We start from the raw sequence: 22,448 nt of genomic DNA on the forward strand, positions 1-22,448 counted from the left end.
CTTAATCCATCCCTCCAGGTTGGTAGAGGCAGGGGAAGGGTCGGGGGGGCCTCTAGAAGGTCAGCCATGCCTTGCACATATTGACAACAAGTATTACATTAAACCCACCCCAGAGGGATCTCTGTGGGACTTGACAGTGAGTACTGCATGGGACATGAGGCAAGAAGTTTATTTCCTCTTCCCATTGCTTGAAATCACCAAATCACTTTATTACAGATCTAAAAACAGCCGCCCAGGCTTCTGCTTGCTAATATTCTCTTGAAATAGACTCATTCCTTCAGAGTCTTATTGTACTTTCCCTTATGATCAAAATTAGCAAGAAACTTGCATAAAAGAGGACAATAATTGCTCAACGAGCATCTCGTTTGTAATTTATTAGTTTCTATTATTGTGGGTTACCATGGTGACGCTGCGCAGCCCCGGTGACGGGAGAGATGCAAGATAGGAGCTGAGGAGGCTGTGAGGCCTTACCAAATGGAGATGCACATTTTTATCAGTAATTTTCATGAAAATAATAAGTGAGGAGTTAATGAGATGGAAAGCCATCCTGTGGCTATTGTGAATTTTTTTTAAGTGTTGATCTAATTAGAATGCATCGGTCAGGAAAAGTAATGAGGATTTAGTGCCTCACAGAGATGTGAGGATCATATCAGAAAATTAGCACAAGTCTTTGGAAATAATCAGGTCCTTGGAGAGGCTCTGGATTTCCCCTCCTGGGCTCTCCAAGTCTACCTCGAGCGCTGACATTGGGGGTGTACCAGGGCAGTGGGGGGAAGAAAGGAGGGCCAGGGGGCTTAGCAGCCACAGCGGCCCGCTTCAGGTTGGGGTCCTGGGGCTGACAAGTTAGTCTGCAGCAAGCAGGGCCACTGGGGACGTGGAGATGGCAGAGAAGGATAACATGGGCTCTGGGTGAGCCAGGGCTCAGAGATGCTGCCTGTGAAAGTCAGTCCTCCCGGGAAATCCCAGCATTCGGTGCCTCTGAGCTTTGAGGACGGAGGAGGGAGAACTTTGATTCCCGTCATTGTAAATATCAGATCTCTGCCCGACAGCGAAGCTGGCCCTGGGGTGGCCACTGCAAAAAAGCTTCTGATCTGCTTAGAAAGAGGAACTCAGACAATCGGGCAAAAACAAAGACAGCCAGAAAAAGAAGAAAAGACACTTAGCAAGTGCTTCCGTTTGGAATTTCTCAAACTTGTCCCTTCATTGCCTGTGACTGCCACCACGTATGTAGTTCTGACTTCAGTGGGTAAATAAGATAATTACACACAGGTTGCTGCCCTAGATTCCTACCGGTTCCCCTGTCCTGTCTGGCTAGCCCTCAGCCCTCCACACGCACACACGCACACACACACGCACACACACACACACACACACACTTACCTACACATGCCTCTTAAGCTTCTGTTGCTGGATTTGTTGTCCTAAAGCTCTGTTCTTGTCATTCTCTGAGCTTGAAAGCTTGGATTGTCCTCAGAGGTTTCACATCCTATCGCCTGATATTCAAGGCTCCTTCCAGGTCCCCATTCTCCCATGCCTGTTTGTTAGGGTGACGCTTCCACACCTCTGCAGGACCAAACCCAGCCTCTTCTGCAAGGACAATAACAAGGCTGCTCTACCCTGGAGGCCTCTCTAGGTGCCCCATGCAGAAAGCACTTTTCTTGCTCTCAACTAACTGCTGGAACACCATAGGCCACTTATATGTAAATATCACATGTGACTTTATCTCTGAGTCGCTAGTGTAAGTGTTATTCTCCCCTCCTAGATGACAGACGTGTTTTGGGTACAGACAGTATTTTATATACAATTATAACCCATGCCTGGCAGCGGCTAACCATCTTATGCATGGACGGCCAGTAAACATCTGTTGAAAGAAGTAAGACAAGGAGAAAGAAGGAGACAGATCAAGAGAGGCCAGAGGAAGCCAAAGGAGGGAAGGAGAAGTCAGAAGAAAGATAAAGGGGAAGAAAGACAACTCTGGAGAGTCACATTCAAGAGAGGAGATACAGGAAGGATGAACATCTGCGGCGGGGCGGGGGGGGGGGGGGGTGCGGTTGACAGGAAAGGGTAGGAGACGCAGACCGAGGAAAAGGGAAGCGAGGCCCCAGAAAGATGGAGATGGAGGCAGAAATGAGAGGGAAAGTATGGCAGCCACAGTGGGATGAAGGGACAGGCCAGGCAGGTGTGGTGTCAGTGCAAAGTCAGGTGCGGGGAGAGGGAATGTGAAGAGGACGTGCCCAATGCTATCCAGGTCGGACTCCCGTCACTGTCTCCCTGAGCTGCTGGGGGGTGCAGGGCTGGCGGGGCCTTCCCGGGAAGGAGAGTCTCCACTGCCAAGAGACTTTTCAGGAGAGGAGGCAGACGTCAGGGCATGGGAGCCAGTATGGGAGAGAAGAGAGAAAAGGAGTGTCTGGTGTGGGTACGTGTGTGTGTGTGTGTGTGTGTGTGTGTGTGTGTGTGTGTGTATGATGGTTCACATTCGTCATGGTTCGACCTTAATCCCCCCAGCCTGAAATAGCCACACCGAGCGCCAGCCTGGTCCAGGGAGGGGTGTCTCCCCTCTGGAACATGATCCTCAGGACCAACATTCCAGCCGCCTGCCAGCTTTGTTGCAAACTGCTGGCTCATGGTTTTCCCTATGTGCTAATCATTCAGCCTGTGTTGCAAAGCGGGAGACATTTTTTTCTTCGAATTGGTTCCCCCCACCACCACCAGATGCCATACTGTGTCCCCATTCAGCTCTATGGCAGCTGGGTACATTCGCGGCTTGGCCTTCCATTTCTGAATGTGAACTTTCTCTTGGGGATGGAATCAGGGTAGGGAGTGGGGGAGATTGCTTCCACCGAGTGAGAGAGCTGAAACAGAGTTCCCAAGGAACTGAGCCACAGCTACTTTTTCCCACATCCCCAGGAAGCCGTCCTGTACTGCCCGCACTGGAATGACATCCAAGCTTCCTCATAGCTCCAAGCCCAGGCTTCCTGCAGGGGCAATCCCCTCGGTAAGGAGGCTCATTCTAGACTCTGACTTGGGCTTCTCCTACCTTTCCCTAGAGGGCATAAACTAAACCATCCCACTAGAGAGACCCTAACTCCTGCCCCGCTCAACTATTAATTTGACTTGAAACTCACCCCTCTTTCTCTGTAGGGATTTTAGCTGCAACCCTATCGTGGGGCAAATCAGACTTACCTGCGGATCTCAGCCACCAAGCATTTGGGGGGCACTTACTGCATGCACTGTGCTAGGTCCTGTGAAAGCATAAGTGAATTGTCCAGAAGGAGCTCCCAATCTCAGTGTGAGGGAGCTGTGAGTCATACCTGAGGATCCTGATCAGTTATATGAGCTATAGAAGGCTCCAGGTCAAGTAAACATTGAGGAAGGCAGGAAAGGAGCAGCTGGAGACAGAGCCCCAGGAAGCAGTCTGGATTGAACAAACCACATGTGTGGCTGCAGGTTGCCCCAGCCATCACTCGGCCTCCTTCCTCCTGCCCTGGGAAGGCCTGGGCCCAGCCTGCACACCCTCAGGGCCAGGGTCTGTTCCTGCCAGAGGCAGAATGAGCAAACCTCAGCATATGGATTAGATAGGCCAGCAGAAGGATTTTGCCCATTGTCATTGGAGAAGTTGGAGATTCACTGGCCTTGGAGGACTTCCTGGAGGAGGGAGATGGGGGGGGGGGTGTGCTATCTGGGAACTCTAAAAGTGAGCGTTCCCTATGTAGAGAGAAGTCTGGGAGATGGTAAGGAACAGAGACAGCCTTTCAGAATCCCTGGAGAGAAGCTGGTAGAGGAGAAGAGGCCATTCATTCCCACATCATGCATCTGTTCAAGCCTATTGAGCCTGCTGAGTTCCAAGGATATCAAAGTGGATATGGGATAATCTCTGACCTCCAAATGTCATAATGGAGTATCTTGCAGCCAAGTTGTAGGGGGTTATGCTTTGAGGCTGATAATGATGGCCAATCTCCAAAGATGTGAGAGGTAATGGAGAATGTGGGCGATGGGATAAGGACTGAAAACATGTTGGAGGCAAATTAATTGAGTAGCCTCTTATGCTGCTCCAAGAAGATCTGGCAGAGAAGGGGGGAAATGTCAACATTTATTGAGCCTCCCCCACATCTCAGGCACAGTAGGTACTAGGTGCTTTACATATATTATCTTATTGACTCCTCACAACAAGGCCACAAGGAGCACATTATTTTCTCCATTTTCTCCCCCAAGGAAAGAGAAGCTCAGAGAAGTTAAGATACTGGCTTAAGGTCACACACACACCTAATAAACAGCAGAGGCTGGGATGGGCTACTCCCAAGTCTATGTTCTACTTGTTAAAATCACTCCCTTTACCTTTTTTCCTGACACCTATGAAGAACCAGAGGTCCTGGGCCCTGGAGAGGGAGAGGTGACCCCACTTAACTGGAGAGCAGGGATTTGAACACTAGAGAGGAAGAAACTAATTGCTGGGAAGCAAGAATTTAGATTTGCTAATAGATTGAAAGCAGGGACAAGAGTGGTACAGACTGAGCCCAGTTCTGAGACTCTGGGCCTGGCAGAGCGGGTAGAACTCTCCAACCATGTGAAGTCCCTAAAAAAAATAGGAAGGGACTGAGTACATCCCTCCCTGGGGAAGGTAGACTTACCTCCTGACCTACAGGGAGTTTGCATTTGCAAGATTAGCAGGAGGTCAAGCAGGTGGGGGCAGTCACCTCAGTCAAGCCCCAAGTTCTGCCCAGTGGCCAACCATCATGAAGATTTGACCAGGGAGTTTTAAGGCTGGTGGAAATAAAGGGAGGTGATCTACCCTGCAAGATCACCACTGGGCTGGAAAGGGGACAGCCCCAGACCACAGTGACAAAAAGTGGAGTTCTAGGAGCTATTCTGCCTCACTCTTGCCGTAGCCATTAAAGCTGTGCTTTCTGCCAGTTCCTAGCCCCCAGCCCTCCAGCTCAGAGGACCCGGAGACCATGAGACCGCCCTCCCAGCCAGGCTAGTGAAACCTGAGCACTTCTCCCCTTCCGAGAAGGAATGTTCCTTAAGAGCAGCAGCTGCCACTTGTCCCCACAGGCCAAAAGTGCCTTTCCCTTGAGACTAAAGCCCCCAACAGGAGCAGAACAGGAACAGGATTAGGTGGCTTGTTTACATGTGTTTGGCTTCCCTGAGTTTGGGAGCCCAGCTTTTCCCAGCCGAGGACAGGACTCTGGGCCTGCCAGAGTGGAGGAAGGCTGCCAGGAACGGGGTGTCTGGGGACAGGGTCAACCTCCTCACCCTCCTCACCCGCCTAGGGCGCATACACACACACACACACACACACACACACACACACCCACACACACACCATCCCAGGCCAAAGCCCAGTCAGGCCATGTGTTTCTTGAGCATCTGTCATGCACCCAACACTGTGGTAGGCAGTTGGGGGGAATTCAAGGAAAGATCCCTCTTTCCCTCTAAAGATCGGCAAAGAAGGCCGGGGAAAGAGGACACAGAGCACCATTATGCTATATGTCCAGGATATCAGGCCAACAGGAAGCATTGAAGGAGTCAAGAGAATGGGCCATGGGCATACCCAGGGTGAGTCAAGACAAGCTTTCCTGCAGAAATGTGGTGCCCAGAACCATGTCCCCGCCCCCTAGCCCGGGCCAGTTAGCCCACAGACCTGCCCTCCTGGGAGGTTTGGGAAGTTGTGGGGAGTGTGATCTGAGCTGGTGGATCAGCAGAGACCCCTAGTGGCCTGGGGGTGGATGGCAGACAGCTGGGGTGGGGTAGGGTGGGAGACAGTGCCCCCCCAGCCCACCGCCATCTGCTTACCCCCACCCACCCACACATTCCTAGGGAACAGCACTGGTTTCTCTAAAATCCTCAGCTGGAAAGACCTTTGCAGCGTCATCCAGTTCGAATCCCCTGCTTTACAGGCATCCTAGTAAGATAAACATTCTGGCTGTTTCAAAATAACTTAAAGGACAGTTTTTCTATCGGTTTTTTTCCTTCACTCCTTCCTTTCTTCCTCCCAACACAGTTTATTCCAGGAATTTCTTCCTTCAGTGGAAGTTAAGTCTCCCCGGGGCAACATAAGCCCTTTCCCTGTTAACAGTGAAGACCCGTGGCTCCAGGGACTGACCTGGCTCCTCCTAGGCCAACAGCAGACCCTGAGGTCAGAGTTCAGCCATTGTCAGGTCACACATTGTCAGGTCACACCCCACCCTCCCACCCTCTACTTCCAAGAGTAATCCCAGAGACTTTCACTTTTTCTTCAGTAAGGTTTCCTTTTGCACAAATCATCTTTTTCTGTTCCCAAATGAGATTTGGAGTAAAACTCACCACAGTGAACACCGTGGCTCAGAAAGAGTGGCCGACGGCCCCAGGCGGCAAAGGCTTTGCAGCTTGTCCCCGGGTGGGGATAGGAGGCGCAAGCTGTCAGCCCATCTAAAGCTGCTCCCCTAACCTTGCTGTGCCTGCTCCTGAGAGGCTCTGTGCCTCTCTGTGTCTCAGGGAAACAGCACGTGAGAGTCAGCAGTGGGACAGCTTCTGGGGAGGCCTGCAGAGCCCAGCTTGTGAGTTTCCATCCAAGTCGTGGGTCACCTGGTCCAGGCCCTGCCACTGCATTCCCAGGAAACTCTATGGACATTTTCAGCTTTGGGGCCTATTTCGTACTCTGAAAGCACGTCCTACTGCTAGAAAGTAGGAGACCGCACGCTTCCCAGTTAGATGGGATGGCTACAACCAGGGAAGCCAGGCTTCTGGCAACTTTCCGAGGCTGGGAGACACCACAGACATGTTCCTGGTGGGACAAGGCAGAGCTCTTGACCTAGACAACCAGCTCTGAGCCCCTGGCTCCTGGACAGTTTGGGCAGGGATGGGGGACTCTGGATGCGGAAGAACGTCACAAAAACTGTACCACATGTGCTCCTCACCTCTTTTTGGGCGCTAAGAAGGACACAGCTCTATTTGGGTCCAGACACATCATCCACCTGGTGTGGAGTCTGATAAGCCCCAAGAGGAAGCTGTCAAGAAGATGAAAATACTGTGTGCTTAGCCAACATCTTCTCCCCAAGGGGCTTCCTCTGCTCACGTAGTAGCCCCCTCCTCAGAAAAGACCGTAGACCATTCCCAGGGCTTCAGAGCCCCCTTGTCTCCATAGACAAAGGCTCCAGAGAGCCAGACCTTGGGCTTGACCTGAAATGGCTGCAGCCAGGTCACAGAGCTCGTCCAAGACAGGGACGCAGCTCCAGCTCTGGAGCTTGGCCTGGGCCCGGGAACGTCTTAGGCAGGAATGAGCCGGGCATGTGGCAAGAACCGGTCACCGTGTCTAGGTCGGCAGTCCCAGATGAATCTCCACTGCTGCTAAGAACCCAAGTGGCTCTAGGGACCTTCTAGGACAGGTTTTAAATCCTGACTATGCCAAGCCCAGCTCCCCGGGTGAGTAGCGTTAGCCAAAGGAAGCGGAAAATGATTTATTGGGTGTTCAAATGTGCCAGGAACCTTGCTTCTGTCAAGCCTGGATGTCTGATTCCAAGGCACATCTCTCTCTCTCTCTGAGCATCAGCGCAAGAGCCGAAGGACCCGCATGCGAGGCACAGCTGTGACTCCAGGAATTCACTTTGGTTCTCTGGACCTCAGTTCCTCTTCAGACAAATAGAATAATCTCTCTCCCGATGACATCATCGTAGTGGGGAGATTAAAATGAAATAGCATGGTGAAAGCATTGCTAATATTCGATACGTGCGACGAAGAGGTAGTCTCAGGCCCACTGATCTCTGGGACCAGCTGAGGGAGGTTTCTAAATATACAGATTGCTGAGGGTCTGATTCAATGATGCTGAGAATCTGTGTCTTTAAAAACTCGCCAGGGCTCTGGCAGGTTTGTGAAACAGCTCGTATTTACAAATGTAAGGGGTGGATGTTATTCCCCCACACCTCAGCGATGCCAGATTTTGCTTCCTCTTTTTTTTGCCCAGCTAAGACGTGGCCAGCCCTGGCCCTGCCCATGATCTCTGTCCCTGAAGCTCTACATTCCATTCCTTTGCTGATATCACTTGGCTGCCTCTGGGCACGTCCCAGCCAACGACCCCAGAGTAGGAGGAAAGGGTAGGAAAGAGAAGAGTCTGATCTCATGCATAAGGCAAATTGCCTTTAGTTACCCAAACTCAGAACCTGGCATGGAGGCTAGCAAAACCACAGGGCAGAGAACCAGCCAGAGCTTGAATAAGCAGGTGAAGCATCCAGGCTCCTCACCCTTCTGCCTCTGGCAAGCAAATATGTGTGCTGGTTGAATCCCAAAACACACATCTTGTATTTATTTTACTGATTTTGCTTGTGTTTCCCTAACCTTGCTGGATACTTTTTCGGGGGAAAAGAAAGTCTGGGACAACTTTTTATGTGTGAAATTCCCAAATACCTTTACCCATGAGGAGCACCGTGGCATGAATGATTCCCGACAAGAGATTATTGAAAAGTCACTTCCATCAGTTTTAGGGGGAAAGGCAGGGAGGGACGCCCTCTTCTATTCATCGTACCTTCCAACTTCACCTCAGCTTCAAATAACATCAGCATTGGTTTACATCCTATGAGACTTGTTGGCCGGAGTATTGGGAACGAGGGCAGGATCGACCTTAGATGGACACATAGCTGAAAACAGGCTTTGAGGGCTCCTGGATGTCAGCACTGGGCCAGACACATTTTATGAATGAGACTGAGGCTCACAGAAGGGCCATCATTTGCTGACTCCCAAGTCTCTCATCTTTCCTCTGGGGCCCATGCCGCCTCTGTACTTCCGGGGTTTGATTGTTTTACCTGTTCACCTTGCCTCCAGTAACTATGTGCTGAACCCCTGTGATTCCAGGAGCACCTCGTAGCCCAGTTCTTGGGACAAGGTGGGTGTTCAATATTTGTGGATGAAGGAGGGCTGTGTTCTAGTCCCATTGCTGCAAACCAGCTGGGGGCCTTGGGTGAGTCACTTGGGTTTATAAGCCTCAGTTCCTTATTTTTCCTCAGGGAGTTGGAATATGTGGCTTTTAAGGAATCTTCTTTAGGCTTCTGAAGGTCCGACTCAGTGTTAGATTTGAATTGCTTGAGCGAGGAGGCCAAGAGTTTGGCTCAAAGAACCTCTAGACCTTCCCTGGAGGCTGAAGACCCAAGCTTCTCCCAGTCCTGAAACAAAAGCTAGGAAGGTCGGGGCCTTTTTTCCCCCCTGATTTAGTCTATTTTCTTGACTGTTTACCCGTGTAAATTCTTACAGCTCATGCCCTGTGACTCCAGGCTTTGAGCATGAGAGTGTCAGCCCTAGACAGCCATCAGACGGGTCACCTGGTTCAAGCCCTGTCGTCAGATGAGGAACTATGGTTAGAGGAGCTCGGAGACCCACGCAGGTCTCGTACAACTCCTTTTGCTGCATCTCGTTGGCCACCTTTCTTGCTTTCTCCAAATAAAGCCTAGACACCCCAGCCTCTCACACACCCAAATCCTTCCTCACAAGTTCTCCCCACACCAAGCAGGCAAGCAGGGAGGACTTATTGCAGCCTTCGTGCGAGGCAAGCGGAGTCCCTCAGCATCCAAGGACTTCCTTGCCCAGCTGTTACAAGGCAATGACGAGGTGACCGGAGTGACAGGGAGAAAAATGGTCTTCTTATCTGCTTTGGCTACTGCAAAAACAAACTGGAAGGATTGTTTACGGGGAAAATGGGGGCTGGCAGGTTGATAGCACGGGGCAAAGGGAGACTCTGTTTGCAGTGGGATTCGGTGTTGTGAGCTGGAGGTAAAGGAAGGAATTGATGAAATGTGCAGACGGGTGGCTGAGGTTGAGGCTCCTATGAGATGCCCTTAGGAGGCAGGTTATAAAGAGACTAGGGTGGCTGTCTTTTCTTATGATTTAACAAGTATTTTAGTAGCCACTGTGTGCCAGGCACCTGAGCTAGGTGCTCAGGTTACAAAGATAAAACATTGGAGGCCACTTATGTGTGGAGCTTGGTGTAATAAAAAAATGTCATCATAGGTAGGTGAGGAAGTGAGGTTCTGGGGGAAGACAGTGTCAGGGAAGGCATCTGTAGACAACAGTGTGAAGGGTGAAGAGATGGTAAGCAGATAAAGCCTGGTCCTCAGCCCTGGCCACACATTAGAACTACTTGGGGAGTTTTTAAAATGCCAAAGCCCCAACCACACCCCCAATCAATTAAATTAGAATCTCTGGGGTTGGAACTCGGGCATCAATATTGGAAATTCCCAAGTGAAGCCGAAGTGGGGACCACTGGTTTACGAGATAATTTATGTCTCAAGTTTCAGAAGAATGGAATGGCTAAGTGGGTAAATATTGTTGGTTGGTTGGTTGGTTGGTTGGTTGGTTGGCTGGTTGGCTGACTGGTGGTTGGTTTTTAATATTGAGCCTTCTTATTCACCCCTTCTAGGAGGCCATAAGAATTGTCTGTCAGATTTGGGTCCTGGGAGGAGCAGGAGGAAGGGAGGAGGGCAGGCAAGAAGGAAGAAAGGGGGAGGAGGAATCTAGGGTTGTGGCATCTGAGCATTTAGTGACATTGTCACAAACCACACACCTCCCTTACTGCCAGGACCTCCTGCAGAATTCCCCCAATTCCATGTCTGGAGTCTCCAATAACCCCCAGGGGATTGTGGTCCCAGCCTCAGCGCTCCAGCAGGGCAACATCGCCATGACAACCGTCAACTCCCAAGTGGTGTCAGGTTGGTGCAGGGGATTGTGGGGAACACTCCTGGGAGGAAAATGGGGTGCCCCAAGGTGGGGGGCAGGGTACTGTAGGAACTATCTTAGGAAATGGGAAGGGGTGTCCCCTGCCAAGGAGGGGCTCCTAGCTCGATTCCTTGACTAAAATGCTCTATAAGTTTCTAGATGCTTAGCACCAAGACCTGATTGTGATGGTTCAGAACAAATTTGGGTCAGAGTCTCCTGAGCCCCTCAAAACCAAATAAAGCTATTGTCCCTTTCCCCAAACAGTTCCCACCAGAGGCTCTGCTCTCTGGACCCTGTTCCCATCCCACCCACCCCCACAATAGGGGCTGAATGCCTCCAGAATAGAGGGTGTTTGCATAGGAGTGCCAAGTGATTTGGAAATCCTGCTTGCCCTCACTCCTACCCACCCCCATGGCAGGGGACCCAAAAACTGGTTGTCTCCTCAGGTGGAGCCTTATACCAGCCGGTTACCATGGTAACCTCCCAGGGTCAGGTGGTCACCCAAGCAATCCCCCAGGGAGCCATCCAGATCCAGAACACACAGGTGAGTGTGTGTGCATAGGGCATGCACTTGGGCATGGGTATGGGGGAGGGCAGCCGTAATTGTTTACCATGTGCTGGGCGCTTTACACAAGTAGCTCATCTCATCCTTATTATTCCTCCAAGAGGGATCAGTTACCCCCAGTTCACAGATCAGAAGCCGGGTGTTGGAAAGGCTTTATCAACTCCCGGGATTTCACTCAAAGGATCTTCCACCTCCTATTCCTGGTCTCCACCCCGAGCCACTCTGTAGCTCAGTGGGATAGAGCACACACACAAGTGGCGGGGAGTAAGAGGATCTGAGGTCAGGCCTGAGATGTGACATTAGCTCTGTCATCTTGGATGAGTCGCCTGACCTCTCTGAGTCTTGGAGTTCTTATCCACAGAAGGGGGATTCACACCAGCTGCACAGAGACCTCCCAACCTGCAGGGCTCTGTGAGTGCTGACCATGATAATAGGTAGGAAGGTGCTTTGCAAACTGTGAAGTACCCTAGAGATGCTAATAACTCGTAGATGGTTTCTGGCAAATTTGTCTCTCCTATACCCTCCACATGTCCCTGTTTCCTCTGTGTCCTCTCTCATCTCCTTCTCCACTCCTCTTCCTCTTTCTTCTTCTTCCTGTCTCCCATTCTCTGAGGGGCTGGTGCACGGTGACAGGAAAGGTGACCTCCCCAGGGCCCTAAGAATGAGTTGCAAAAGGGGGTTGGCAGCGAGAGCCTGCCGTCACTATAGCAACAGGTCCCTAGCTGCTGGCCCGCCAGCCTGCTGATGCTGATTTTTTCTCCACGTGCCCTGAAGGTTAACCTTGACCTCACCTCCCTCCTGGACAATGAGGATAAGAAGTCCAAGAACAAACGAGGAGTCTTGCCCAAGCATGCCACCAATATAATGCGTTCTTGGCTCTTCCAACATCTCATGGTGAGTGTGTGTATATTGGGGGTGTGGAGTTGCAGCGTGGGGCATGAATAACTCCCCCAGGGTCAGACTCTGCTGTCGTCCCCAGATCTGCACAGGGTGTGGCCCCAGAGAGAGGCTCTCTGATAGAGATCTCATCTTCCAGAGACCGGGTCAGATGGGAGGATTTAGTGGGGCCTAAAGCTGGGACACTCTCTCTAGTGCTTGCTACTGACATGAAAAAGCGTGACATCAAATGAGGGAATGGGGATAGACATGTTCTGAAGAGAACTAAGGACTGGGAAAGTGTCTCATGAAGGCGGTGAGATTCCACGGGGTCAGGGCTGTGGTTGCTACATGTGGCCACGCACACCCCTGCCCTTCTCCCATGGAAGGAAATGATGATTCTCAGCTCGTGCTCTTCTGTTTCCCGGAGTCCTCACCACTGGGGTAGCAGTGTATGTGTGTCCCTTTTCCCTATCCCTCTGGTCAGACCAATGAGGCACGGTGCTGGGGAGTGGTGGCTGTGACCATCGAGTCTGGAGGGAATCAGCCCAGGGAGAAATCTCCTTCCTTACGTAACAACTGCCTTCATAAGCCTCTATGGTTGCTTCCATAAAATGGCAACACAGCCTTGGGTTTCAGTGTAATGTCTATAGAGAGCCTGCTGTGTGCACTAACGTGATGGCAGTTGTGTGCTGTATACATTGTTAGTAGCAGCAGATAGGACTTCGGTTGAATGTCAGGAATGAATTTGAAACTATAATCCCCTAGCATCATTCAAAAGTTGTAGCAATAAATGAAGACCAATGGCCATGTCTGGGCTGCCTGTGTAGGATGTGTGTGCATGCGTGTGTGTGTGTGTATGTTTGTGCACATGTGTGTGTATGTTTGTGTGTGTGTTTGTGTATGTGTGTGCGTTTGTGCGTTTGTGTGTGTGTGTGTGTGTGCACGCACACACATGTGCGCACCAGAGTGGGAGGGTAGATTCTGGACGCACCAGCAAACTGGCAGGAGTCTGCGAGGTCTTGGCCTGGCAGTACAAAGACAGACAGAAGCAAACAAATACCAAGGACTGTCTTGGCCTGTGAAGTGTGGGAAAGAACGGGGAGTGAGGGAAAGTCTTTCTTCAGAGAGGAGAGGAATCAAAGGGATCATGGGAATTAGTCAGTCGGTCAATCAGCAACCCTTCATTTGAAATGCCTCGGAGCGCCTGGGTGGCTCGGTCAGTTAATGGCTCAGGTCATGATCTCGCGGTTTGTGGGTTCAAGCCCCTCGTCGGGCTCTGTGCTGACAGCTCAGAGCCTGGAGCCTGCTTCGGATTCTGTGTCTCCCTCTCTCTCTGCCCCTCCCCCACTCATGCTCTGTCTCTCAAAAACTGAATAAATATTTAAAAAAATTTTTTGAAGTAAGAGTACCTCCAGAAGCCATGAAGCCCAAGCCTGGGCCATCATTCCCAGATATGGGCATCTTAGGGACCCTGCCCTGGAAGTGCTGGGCCCACACGCCCAATGAACAGGAAGAATTGTTCAACGGTGACCAGTGAGGGGCTGGAGCTCTGCCTCTCCCCTCACATGGCCAGCCCCCAGCTCTAAGGTCTTGGGGCCACCCCAGTGAAAGCTGAGGAAGCAAAATTTGGAAGCACCACCTAGAGAACAACCAGGAACCTAATTTGGAGAGAGGGGGTTGGAAGGCTATGGGTCAAGGTGAGGAGAGGAGGTTGGAGAGACTCCAGGAACTTAGTGTTGAAGCCAGGAGCAGGGCCAGGTATGGAGGCTTCCCTCAGGCCTCCTGGGAGCAGCTCTGACTCAGTAGCCAAAGACGGTGGTGGGGATGCCCAGGCCTCTTGCCTGTCCTGGTTTTCCACACCATCAGGGAGCCCCGGTGGCCCTGTGAGCCCTGTGTCCATGCTACAACTCCCAGCCCCACCTGTGGGAAGAGGGGCTCCCTGGGAACGATCCATTTCTGTGCCCTGGCCCATCATACCCAGCATGGGGGCAGCCGTCCCTCTCCCAACCCCACCCTGCCACGGGTCCAGAGCTGGCTCCACACGTTGTGGCCCAGTGATGTGTAACTCTACACTATGAGCGTGGTTGAAGCTCATGGGCGTTTGAGGGAGCCAAACCTGAGCTCAGATCTAGACTCTACCTCTTACTCCGTAACCTGGACACACTCACCTCTTGTGAAGATGACGAAGAAGCAACGGAATAATTGCCAAGATCCTCGCACACTGAGGGGCTTAATACACATTAGTTCCCTGTCCTTCCTTCCCTGCCTCCCCCACCCCATGCATTTTTGAAGACTGATGTGAACATACCTGCAGTATCATCCCTGAGGGGGAGAAAAGGCAAGCATAGGAGGGGAGAGGAGGCTGCAATACCATTTCCCCTGCCCAAGCGCCCAGGCCAGCACCTGCACTGACCCCTGTGGGCTCCTGCTTCAGCTACCTGCCACACCCCATTTGCAACTCGCCCCTGACTTAAGTCTTGAGACTACAGCGTCACCCTATCTGTCCCTCCTGGCTGTGTCTCCCTTCTGACCTTGGACTTCAGTTTACATCCTGCCCTTTTACCCCCTTCCTGCTGAACCCCCCTCTACAGCTTAGGGTCGTTTCTTTCCACTCCATGGCCACTTCCAGCCAGACTGGGGATGGCGGGAAAGTAGAGGTGGAGAAGAGGGGGAGTAGTCACTGAGCACAAAGAAGAGGGGGAGGAAAGACCCAGATCGGCTCTACAAAAGGAACTGGGAACCATTGAGAGGGCTTGCTGAAAAGCATGAGTAAGACTTTCTGCCCCACACCCTCCCACCCTGGACCCTCTCCAGCTCCTAGTGCACTCAGTGCGGATACTATTAATAAAGCACTTAACATTGGCAAAGTCCTCCCTCGGTTAATGCCTTCCTCACAGCGGCCATCAGGAGAGGACAAGGGAGTGACCCCTAGCCCTTTAAAAAAGTCACAACTCAGAACCTCTGGACCGGAGAAGGAAGGGATGGGGAGATGTTCAGGCTCTAGCGACACAGCACGGCACAGCTGTCGCCTGCAGGCCCAGTCTGGGCCATGGATCAGCCTGGCTACCCAGACACAGGTGGACGCACACACCCCCGAACCCCAGCTCAGGAGAGGCTATGAAGACTGGGTAGGGGGGCACAGCAGAAAGAAGGCAGGCTTTCAAGACAGACACACAGGGGCATGAACTGAGGTCCTGCCCCCAGCTGTGCAATCTCTTGGAGTCTATTTCTTTGAAAAAAGATAATACCCATTTCTCATGCTTGAAAAATTAAATGAGATCACATGTATAAAGAGCCAACCTTGGTACATAGTCACATTTGAGAAATGTGAATCCTCTTTGAACTTTCTAGAACAGTGCAAGGATTTAGTCTAGGACTAAGAGCAAGTTTTTGAGACTCGGGCCCACAATTTGTGCAATTTAGAGGTGGACGGCTGATCTGTTGTTCTGATCTATAACACTTACTGATTTTGCCATCTTTTGACCCCAAAAATATACTGAAGAATACCGTTACTGGCCTGTTCTGCGTATATATGTGTATGTGTGAAATCTCCATGTCTCCTTTCTCTGACTCAATTGTAAATTACTCCAGGATAGAGATCATACATTACATCTCTCCTGTGGGTCCTAAAGATTTGCTTCCCAAAGTGTGTACCTTTATAGGATGTTACAGGTGTTGCTCCCAAGACAGGTTAAATGAGTTGGGGAAAATCTGGGTTATACAAAGATTAGCTCAGTTCTTGATTCTTAGTGAATGTGCAAGAGGGGTCATGATTGGAAGATTTCCCCAAACATATTTGATCACTCGAAGACCGCCTTTGTTTTCATTGTCACTTTGAGGAACAACTCTGAGACTGTAGCTCTTGGGAGATACAACTCTGCGGTAATGCCTTATGGGCATAGAGTAGCTGTTCAAGTTTTAGGAAAATAGGGTAGAAAAAAGTATGAAAAAGGACAGATCTCAATATACAGTAGACGTTCTCCTATCCAGTACAGTGGGGACAACCCATTTGTTGATGGCTTAATTGGAAAAGTTGGCTGAAGAAAGGAACAGCCATTAAAAAGATACATTTCAGAGGCACCTGGGTGGTTCAGTTGGTTGGGCATCCAACTTTGGACCAGGGCATGATCTCGCCATTTGTAAGTTCGAGCCCCACATGGGGCTGTTTGCTGTCAGTGCAGAGCCCAATTTGGATCCTCTGTCTCCCTCTCTCTCTGCCCCTCCCCCACTCACACTGTCTCCCTCAAAAATAAAAATAAAAATAAAAATAATTAAAAAATAAATAAGAACAAAAAGATACATTTTATTTTAATGTAGAATATATGCACACACGTTGGTTTGCAAATGTCCTGATAGAGGGGGGAAGATCTTTTTCTGATTAAGGGTCATACTTTTACCAGCACAGACCTCTCCTATAGTAGAACATCTATAAATTCCATCCTTATTTAACATCAATAAGAACTTTGATGTCTGGGAGGTAATCTGGCTACGGGATCTTTCTAGACTTTTGTTATGTATTCCAGCCTCTTAAATTTGCCTCACCGATCCTAACTATATGGCATTTTTAAGGAAATCGGAATCTCGAATCTTTCCAAAGCATTCCAGTTAGTTTTCTTAGCAAGAATAACCTTCTTTTTGCACTTCGATGGTATTGGTTTACAGAATGGTTAATTAAATCACATGATTACACTAGCACGTATAGACGGAGTAAACCAGTCTGGATACAAACACTGCCAACTTCCTGAGAAGCAGATACTATTGTCTAATGAACATTCTACACAGTGTTCACCTGGGTTGCAGAAGAGATGGAGAGCATATGCTAAATCCACAGTCTCCATTAGTAGAGATTGTTCATTAAAACTTCTGTCATAAATACTAGTCTTTTCTGTTGTCTTCTTTCCCTCGGGGAGAAGCTCGTATTCTTTGACTCCTTTCGTCCTGTGTGTGAGGCTTCTTGTCATTTCCACTGTTGTGTGGCATTAGCAGCTACAGAAATAGATTCAGATGAGAGAATGTTCCTGAACTGGGACTTTCCCCCCAGAGACTTTTTTGCTGTGAGGCTGCAGTGAGATTGGGAAGGTTTCATCCATTAGCCGCTTGCTATTGGGTCCCCAAAGAATCCAGTGATATTTTCTTACTTGGCTTTTGGTTGAAAGAGGCCAGACTCCTGCTGGAAGCAAGCACTCCATAGCAAACCCAGGCCGGGGGAGAAACCCCAGCAGAGGGTCCTCTCCACGGAGGAAGGAGAGAAAGGCTCCGCTCTCCTTGCCCAGCTTCTGCCCCCACCCCCTGTTCTCAAGATCCTAGCACCCCTGGCCCTGCCGGGTCACTCTGCTCATCTCCACCCAAAACATGACTGTTCTCTGTGCTACTGCCACTGAAGCACTTTATAGAATATTCTCTGCATGTCGGGGGGGGGGGTCCCAGAGAAGAAACCAAGCCCCAGCAGCCCCTGCAGGGCGGGGGACAGATCTATGCGAAGCATCTTCAGACATATCTCATTGAATCCACCCAGCCAGTTATCCTCATATCCAATATATCCTCATATCCAATATTGGATATCCTCATATCCAATATTGGATATCCTCATATCCAATAACAAAACTGGACTCAAAGGAGGGAACCTATTCCCCAATATCTCACGGGATTTGAGCCCAGGTCTGTGGTGCCTCGCAGCTCTAATACGTCACCCACTAGGCTACACTGCCTCTGCATTGGCCCAAGAAACACCACAGCATCTCTGGGCTCCCATGCCAAGTCTAGGTGAAGTAACAGAAGCTGCGAGCAGAGGCTCTCAGTGGAGACAGAGAGCCCTGTCCTGGGGGTGGGGGGTGGGATGCAGGACTTTTATATGCCAGCCTTAGTTTCCAGACGCAGCGAGGCCGCCTTACCCTCCCTTCCTTTCCTCTCCCTTCTTCATCCATCACATTCACAGCGCCAGTGTGGCATCCAGCCAGGGTCACAGTTGTGCGCTGCTCACAGCCATCTCACCCGACCCTGTGTCCCAGGTGGCTGCCTTTCCACCTGGCCACGCGCAGCTGGAGGGCCTTTCTCCGGGGCCCTCGTCTGAAATTCTGATGATGTCACAAAAGCTGAGAGCATAAAATGTACCAGCGGACTTCTCTTGGTGGTTGGTTTTTTTTTTTTAATTGAAATGTAATTTATATACCATATCATTCACCCCCTTTTTAACTAAATTTGGAGATGCTTAGTATATTTAGAGTTATACAGTCATCACCACTAACAAATTCCAGAATATTTTCATCACTGAAACAATTTCTGTACCCATTAGCTACTACTGCTCCTGGGCCCTAGAAACCAGTAATCCACTTGCGCTCTCTGAGGATTGGCCTATTTCAGATATTACATGAATGGAATCATAAAATGTGTGGTCTTCTGTGTATGGCTTCTTTCACGCAGCAGAATGTAACCAAGGTTCATCCCTATTGTGATACGTATCAATGCTTCCTCTGTTCTATGGCAGAACAGTATTCCATTGTATGGATAGAACACATTTTGTTTATCCACTCATCAGTTGGTAGGCATTTGGGTGGTTTCCACTTTTTGGCCTCCGAATAATGCTGCTATGAACATTCCCATACTCTACATGATCCGAGCCCGTCCTTATCTTAGTGAGTCTTTGTCAGATCCCCAGCTATTCTCACCCACAGCACCGGAACCCTCCATGCTGGGCTTATCCCCGCTGGGTGAAACAGGCTGCTGCACCCATGGGTACACCGTGTGCCCTGCATATGGGCTCCTGACCAAGGAGAGGGTGTGGACATGAAATCCAGCTGTAGCTTCTGTGCCTTGGCGTTATCTTCAGTTACTCAGCAAATACTCTACGTGTGCCTTGCCACCTTCCCTGTGCCTACCATTGTATTAAGCCCCAAGGAATTATACATCTGTCCCTGTCAGAGACCCACTACCAGGATCCGTCTACAGCTGACTTAGAAAACGGTGATGTCTCTTACAAACAGGAAGAGTGTGTGGTCTATGGAACGGGCATGGTTCTGGATGTGTGTCATACCCCTTCTACCTAGCCAGGGGTACCTGGGGCAAGTTGCTTAACCCCATCAGGCCTCAGTCTCCTCTGCTCTAAAATGGGAATGACAATATCCAGTTCACAGCGTCATAGTGAGGGTAGAGTAAGATGATAGATGTGACAGTACTTTGTCCTGATACAGACACCGCCATTGTTGCAAAGGCCGCCCGTCTCCCTCCGGGAGTCCCCATAACCTGCCCTGTCTCAGAAAGAGCTGAGAGAAATCTTAACACTTCTAGGGAATCTGTAGGGAAAAGTAAGAAAACTTGAAAAGCAAAATCGGAGGGACTTAGAAAGACCATTTTTGTTCCAGAATATCTTGTCTGCTACTTTTTTCCTTTAATTGTGTCACACTATCTGAAATTCCACTCATCAGATGTCCACTTAAAGGTATCCAATCCCTGTCAAAAACAGATGCCTATAGAGAGACCGGGACGCCATCATTCCTTCACAGCTTAGTATGAATTAGTTCCAAAGCTTGCTGTTTTACTCCCACTCGGCTAAGATCCACTTCATGGCAGGAGTACCAATGCTTGTTAGTGGTAGAAAATGAAGATAGGACATTTTTTAACACAGTATTTTGAGGAGGCAAACCAGGCTGGCATGCCAGGGAAAAGGTTTCTAGCAATTGTTCTGTTTCTAGCAGATTCTTCGAGGTCCCTGACCTTTTGAGAATCCGATGAAAGTTTTATCTGCATCATCATGAATATAGTTTCAGGAGATTTGACCCTGAAGTCCCAGCAGCCAGAGGCCTCAGATTCAAAAAGCTGACCACAGGGTCACACGAGGGTCCTGGGGCTGGTGAGAAAAGGTGCTCAGAAGTGCCAGCAGGGAAAGGAAGGAGGTCCAAGTCTGTGCTTACCATCTCAGAATTTACTCAGGTCTAGTCCGCCGCCTGAAATTACAGTGAGATCTCTTGTTTGTCCCTGAATTCTGTGGGCTCCTTTCCACCAGAACACAGATCTTTAACTAAATCGGCCTTTGGGGCTAGCCTGGAAAGCTAGCTGTTAAAACAAAATCACTTGATTCTATGGGGAAATGTAATCCAAGTTCCAAGTATCGTATCTATCCACCAACACCTAAGTTTCAGGTATGAGACATGATTTCCGCAGTCAAGGGACTGGTCATTTAACTGGGGGATAAAGTATACACAGAAACCATGAGTGGTCAACCCATGATGTAATCAAGCGCTAACACACATACACACACACACGTACTCCAGGGGTCCGAGAACGGAGGACTCAGTATAGGTGAGAGGAGTTTGACCATCTGTGTTGGTCAGACACATCCGGATTAGTGTGTCCAGTACTGAGGATCACATTTCAAAAGGTCCTTTGGCAAGTTGTGTCCAGAGAAGAGCGGTCAGGATGGGGAAATGTCTGTTCAAATGACTAACAGGAAACGTGTCATATGATGATTGGTTAAGAGGACTGGGGATGTTCGGTCTGTAGAAAAGATGTGTTCCTTATAAGGAACAAGGGTTTTGGAGGTACACAGGCCTGGGACTGATCCCAGCTCCATTTTGTACTTGCCATATGACCTTGAACAGGTCAACTAGCATCTCTGATGTTAATTTCCTCTTCATAAAGTGGAGACAATAATACCCGCCTGTGGTGAAGATGATCAATAATATGTTAAAAAGCGCAGTGCCTGACAGATGGTCAAGCCCAGAGGTGGAGTGGACGTGGTTAAAGATACAGGGGGTGCGAGTCTTGGCTCTGACACTCACTGCTTGTATAACCTGGAGCCAGTTTTTTTAACCCCTCTGGGCTTAGTTTTTCTCATGCGTGAAATGTGAAGAAGGATGCCTGTTTTATAGGTGCCTAGAAGATTCAATGAGAATACATGGCAGGTACTTTGACAGAGTAAGTATTCAAAGTTAACCCAAAACTATAGACATCCCATGCGTGGTGGGTAGCTCTTGTCATGAAGTGAGAGGCAGTGCTAGAGGCCCCTGTGTGACTTCAGAGGACAGTGTAGGCTCTCTGGATGAGTAGGGAGAAGACTTGAGTTCAACAGAAAGACCTTCTCCACCATCAGAGCAAAGGGCTGCTGCACCGTGTCCATTGGCTCCGCAGAGCCACGTTTCCCCACCTTTTCAGAGATGGTGCACACAGAAAATGACAGTAAACCAACTACGTTGCTTGTAGCTGGAGACCAGCCAGGGGACTCCCGCCGCCCTAGACCCCACCAAGCCACCTTGGCACTATCCCTGCACACCTGTAAGTTGTTGGGGTGCATCGCCGAGAGCACTGGCATCAAGGACTCCTGCCCAATGGGAGAGCTGGTCTCAGAAACTTCGAAGGCTGTGTGCAATACAGAGATGTTGGTTTTTAACAAGCCCCGCAGGTGATGCTGATGAACCAAGTTAAGGTTCAGTGGGGGAACTGGGACTTGGGCGAGGCCTGGAAGGGTGGCTAGGATTTAGGATTGGGTAGAAAGAGAAAGAGGAGTTGTTCGGGTAAGAATTCTCTCCCCACTGACCATCAGTGCCCCCTGTCTGGCCTGTGATTACTGTTGACCAAAGAGAGTGACCCCTCCTTCTAGTGTTATGAGCATGAAATCCTCCTTTCCCCTTACTCACTCCCCTGGAGGATGGGGAACTGTGTGGCTCTTTGTCGTGCCATGACTTGTCTGTCCCATGCTGCTCAGGCATCTGTACCTGTAGAGCTTCAGTGGAAGGTACATCAGGAGCTGGAAGAAGTCAGGCCAGCCATGTCTTGACACGTTCATCTCTCTGTGCCAGAGAAACATTAGGTCTTGGATTCCTGCCAGTGACGTGACACTGTTTTCTCACACCCACCCTTCATGTGGGATGGAGAGGGCACAGTTGAAGCTGCCCTCCAACTCCCCCAGGACAGACAGAGAGTGTTGGAGGCGTGCCCTGGGGCAGCTGTAGTCCCAGGGCATGGGCCGCACTGGCTGCTTCAGCAGCAGTGAGTCCCAGGGGAGGAGGTGAGATCGGTGGTCTCCGTTAAAGATGGGACCTTGTTGACAATAGATTGGGCAGCCGCAGGGCTGGATGGAGCCCATCAGAGAAGACGGGGGGTGGGGGGTAAGAGACCACTGGCGTGCACTGTGTCCCAGGACCCTCCCTTTGGGAGCCTGCAGCTCTCAAAGATGCCACCTGAAAAATGGCCGGGGGAGATTTACAACCTCACAGCATCCCCCAAGAAGCCTGAGGCCCACGTTCGGGGGAAATACCCCATCGTGTGTGCACAGGGACTGGAGCAGTCCCAGAATCCAGGAGATAAAACCATTTGAAAAAAAGGAGCACATCTC

At 50.1% G+C, this 22,448-nt stretch overlaps 1 protein-coding gene across 5 annotated transcripts in view; it reads left to right on the forward strand.

The window, feature by feature from the left end:
* The window catches only part of PKNOX2 (PBX/knotted 1 homeobox 2), a 284,066-nt gene that overhangs the window by 250,896 nt on the left and 10,722 nt on the right, over nucleotides 1-22,448 (forward strand). For 4 of the 5 annotated variants that reach the window (XM_030333206.1, XM_030333201.1, XM_030333202.2 and 1 more), the window contains 3 exons: nucleotides 10,541-10,670; nucleotides 11,124-11,221; nucleotides 12,017-12,136. In XM_030333206.1, the coding sequence (XP_030189066.1) occupies nucleotides 10,541-10,670; nucleotides 11,124-11,221; nucleotides 12,017-12,136 (348 nt within the window). The remainder of the gene's footprint in view (nucleotides 1-10,540; nucleotides 10,671-11,123; nucleotides 11,222-12,016; nucleotides 12,137-22,448) is intronic. The other variant, XM_030333207.1, reaches the window with a different exon arrangement.

This window comes from Lynx canadensis, chromosome D1, assembly GCF_007474595.2.
Source record: "Lynx canadensis isolate LIC74 chromosome D1, mLynCan4.pri.v2, whole genome shotgun sequence".
Lineage (NCBI taxonomy): Eukaryota > Metazoa > Chordata > Mammalia > Carnivora > Felidae > Lynx > Lynx canadensis.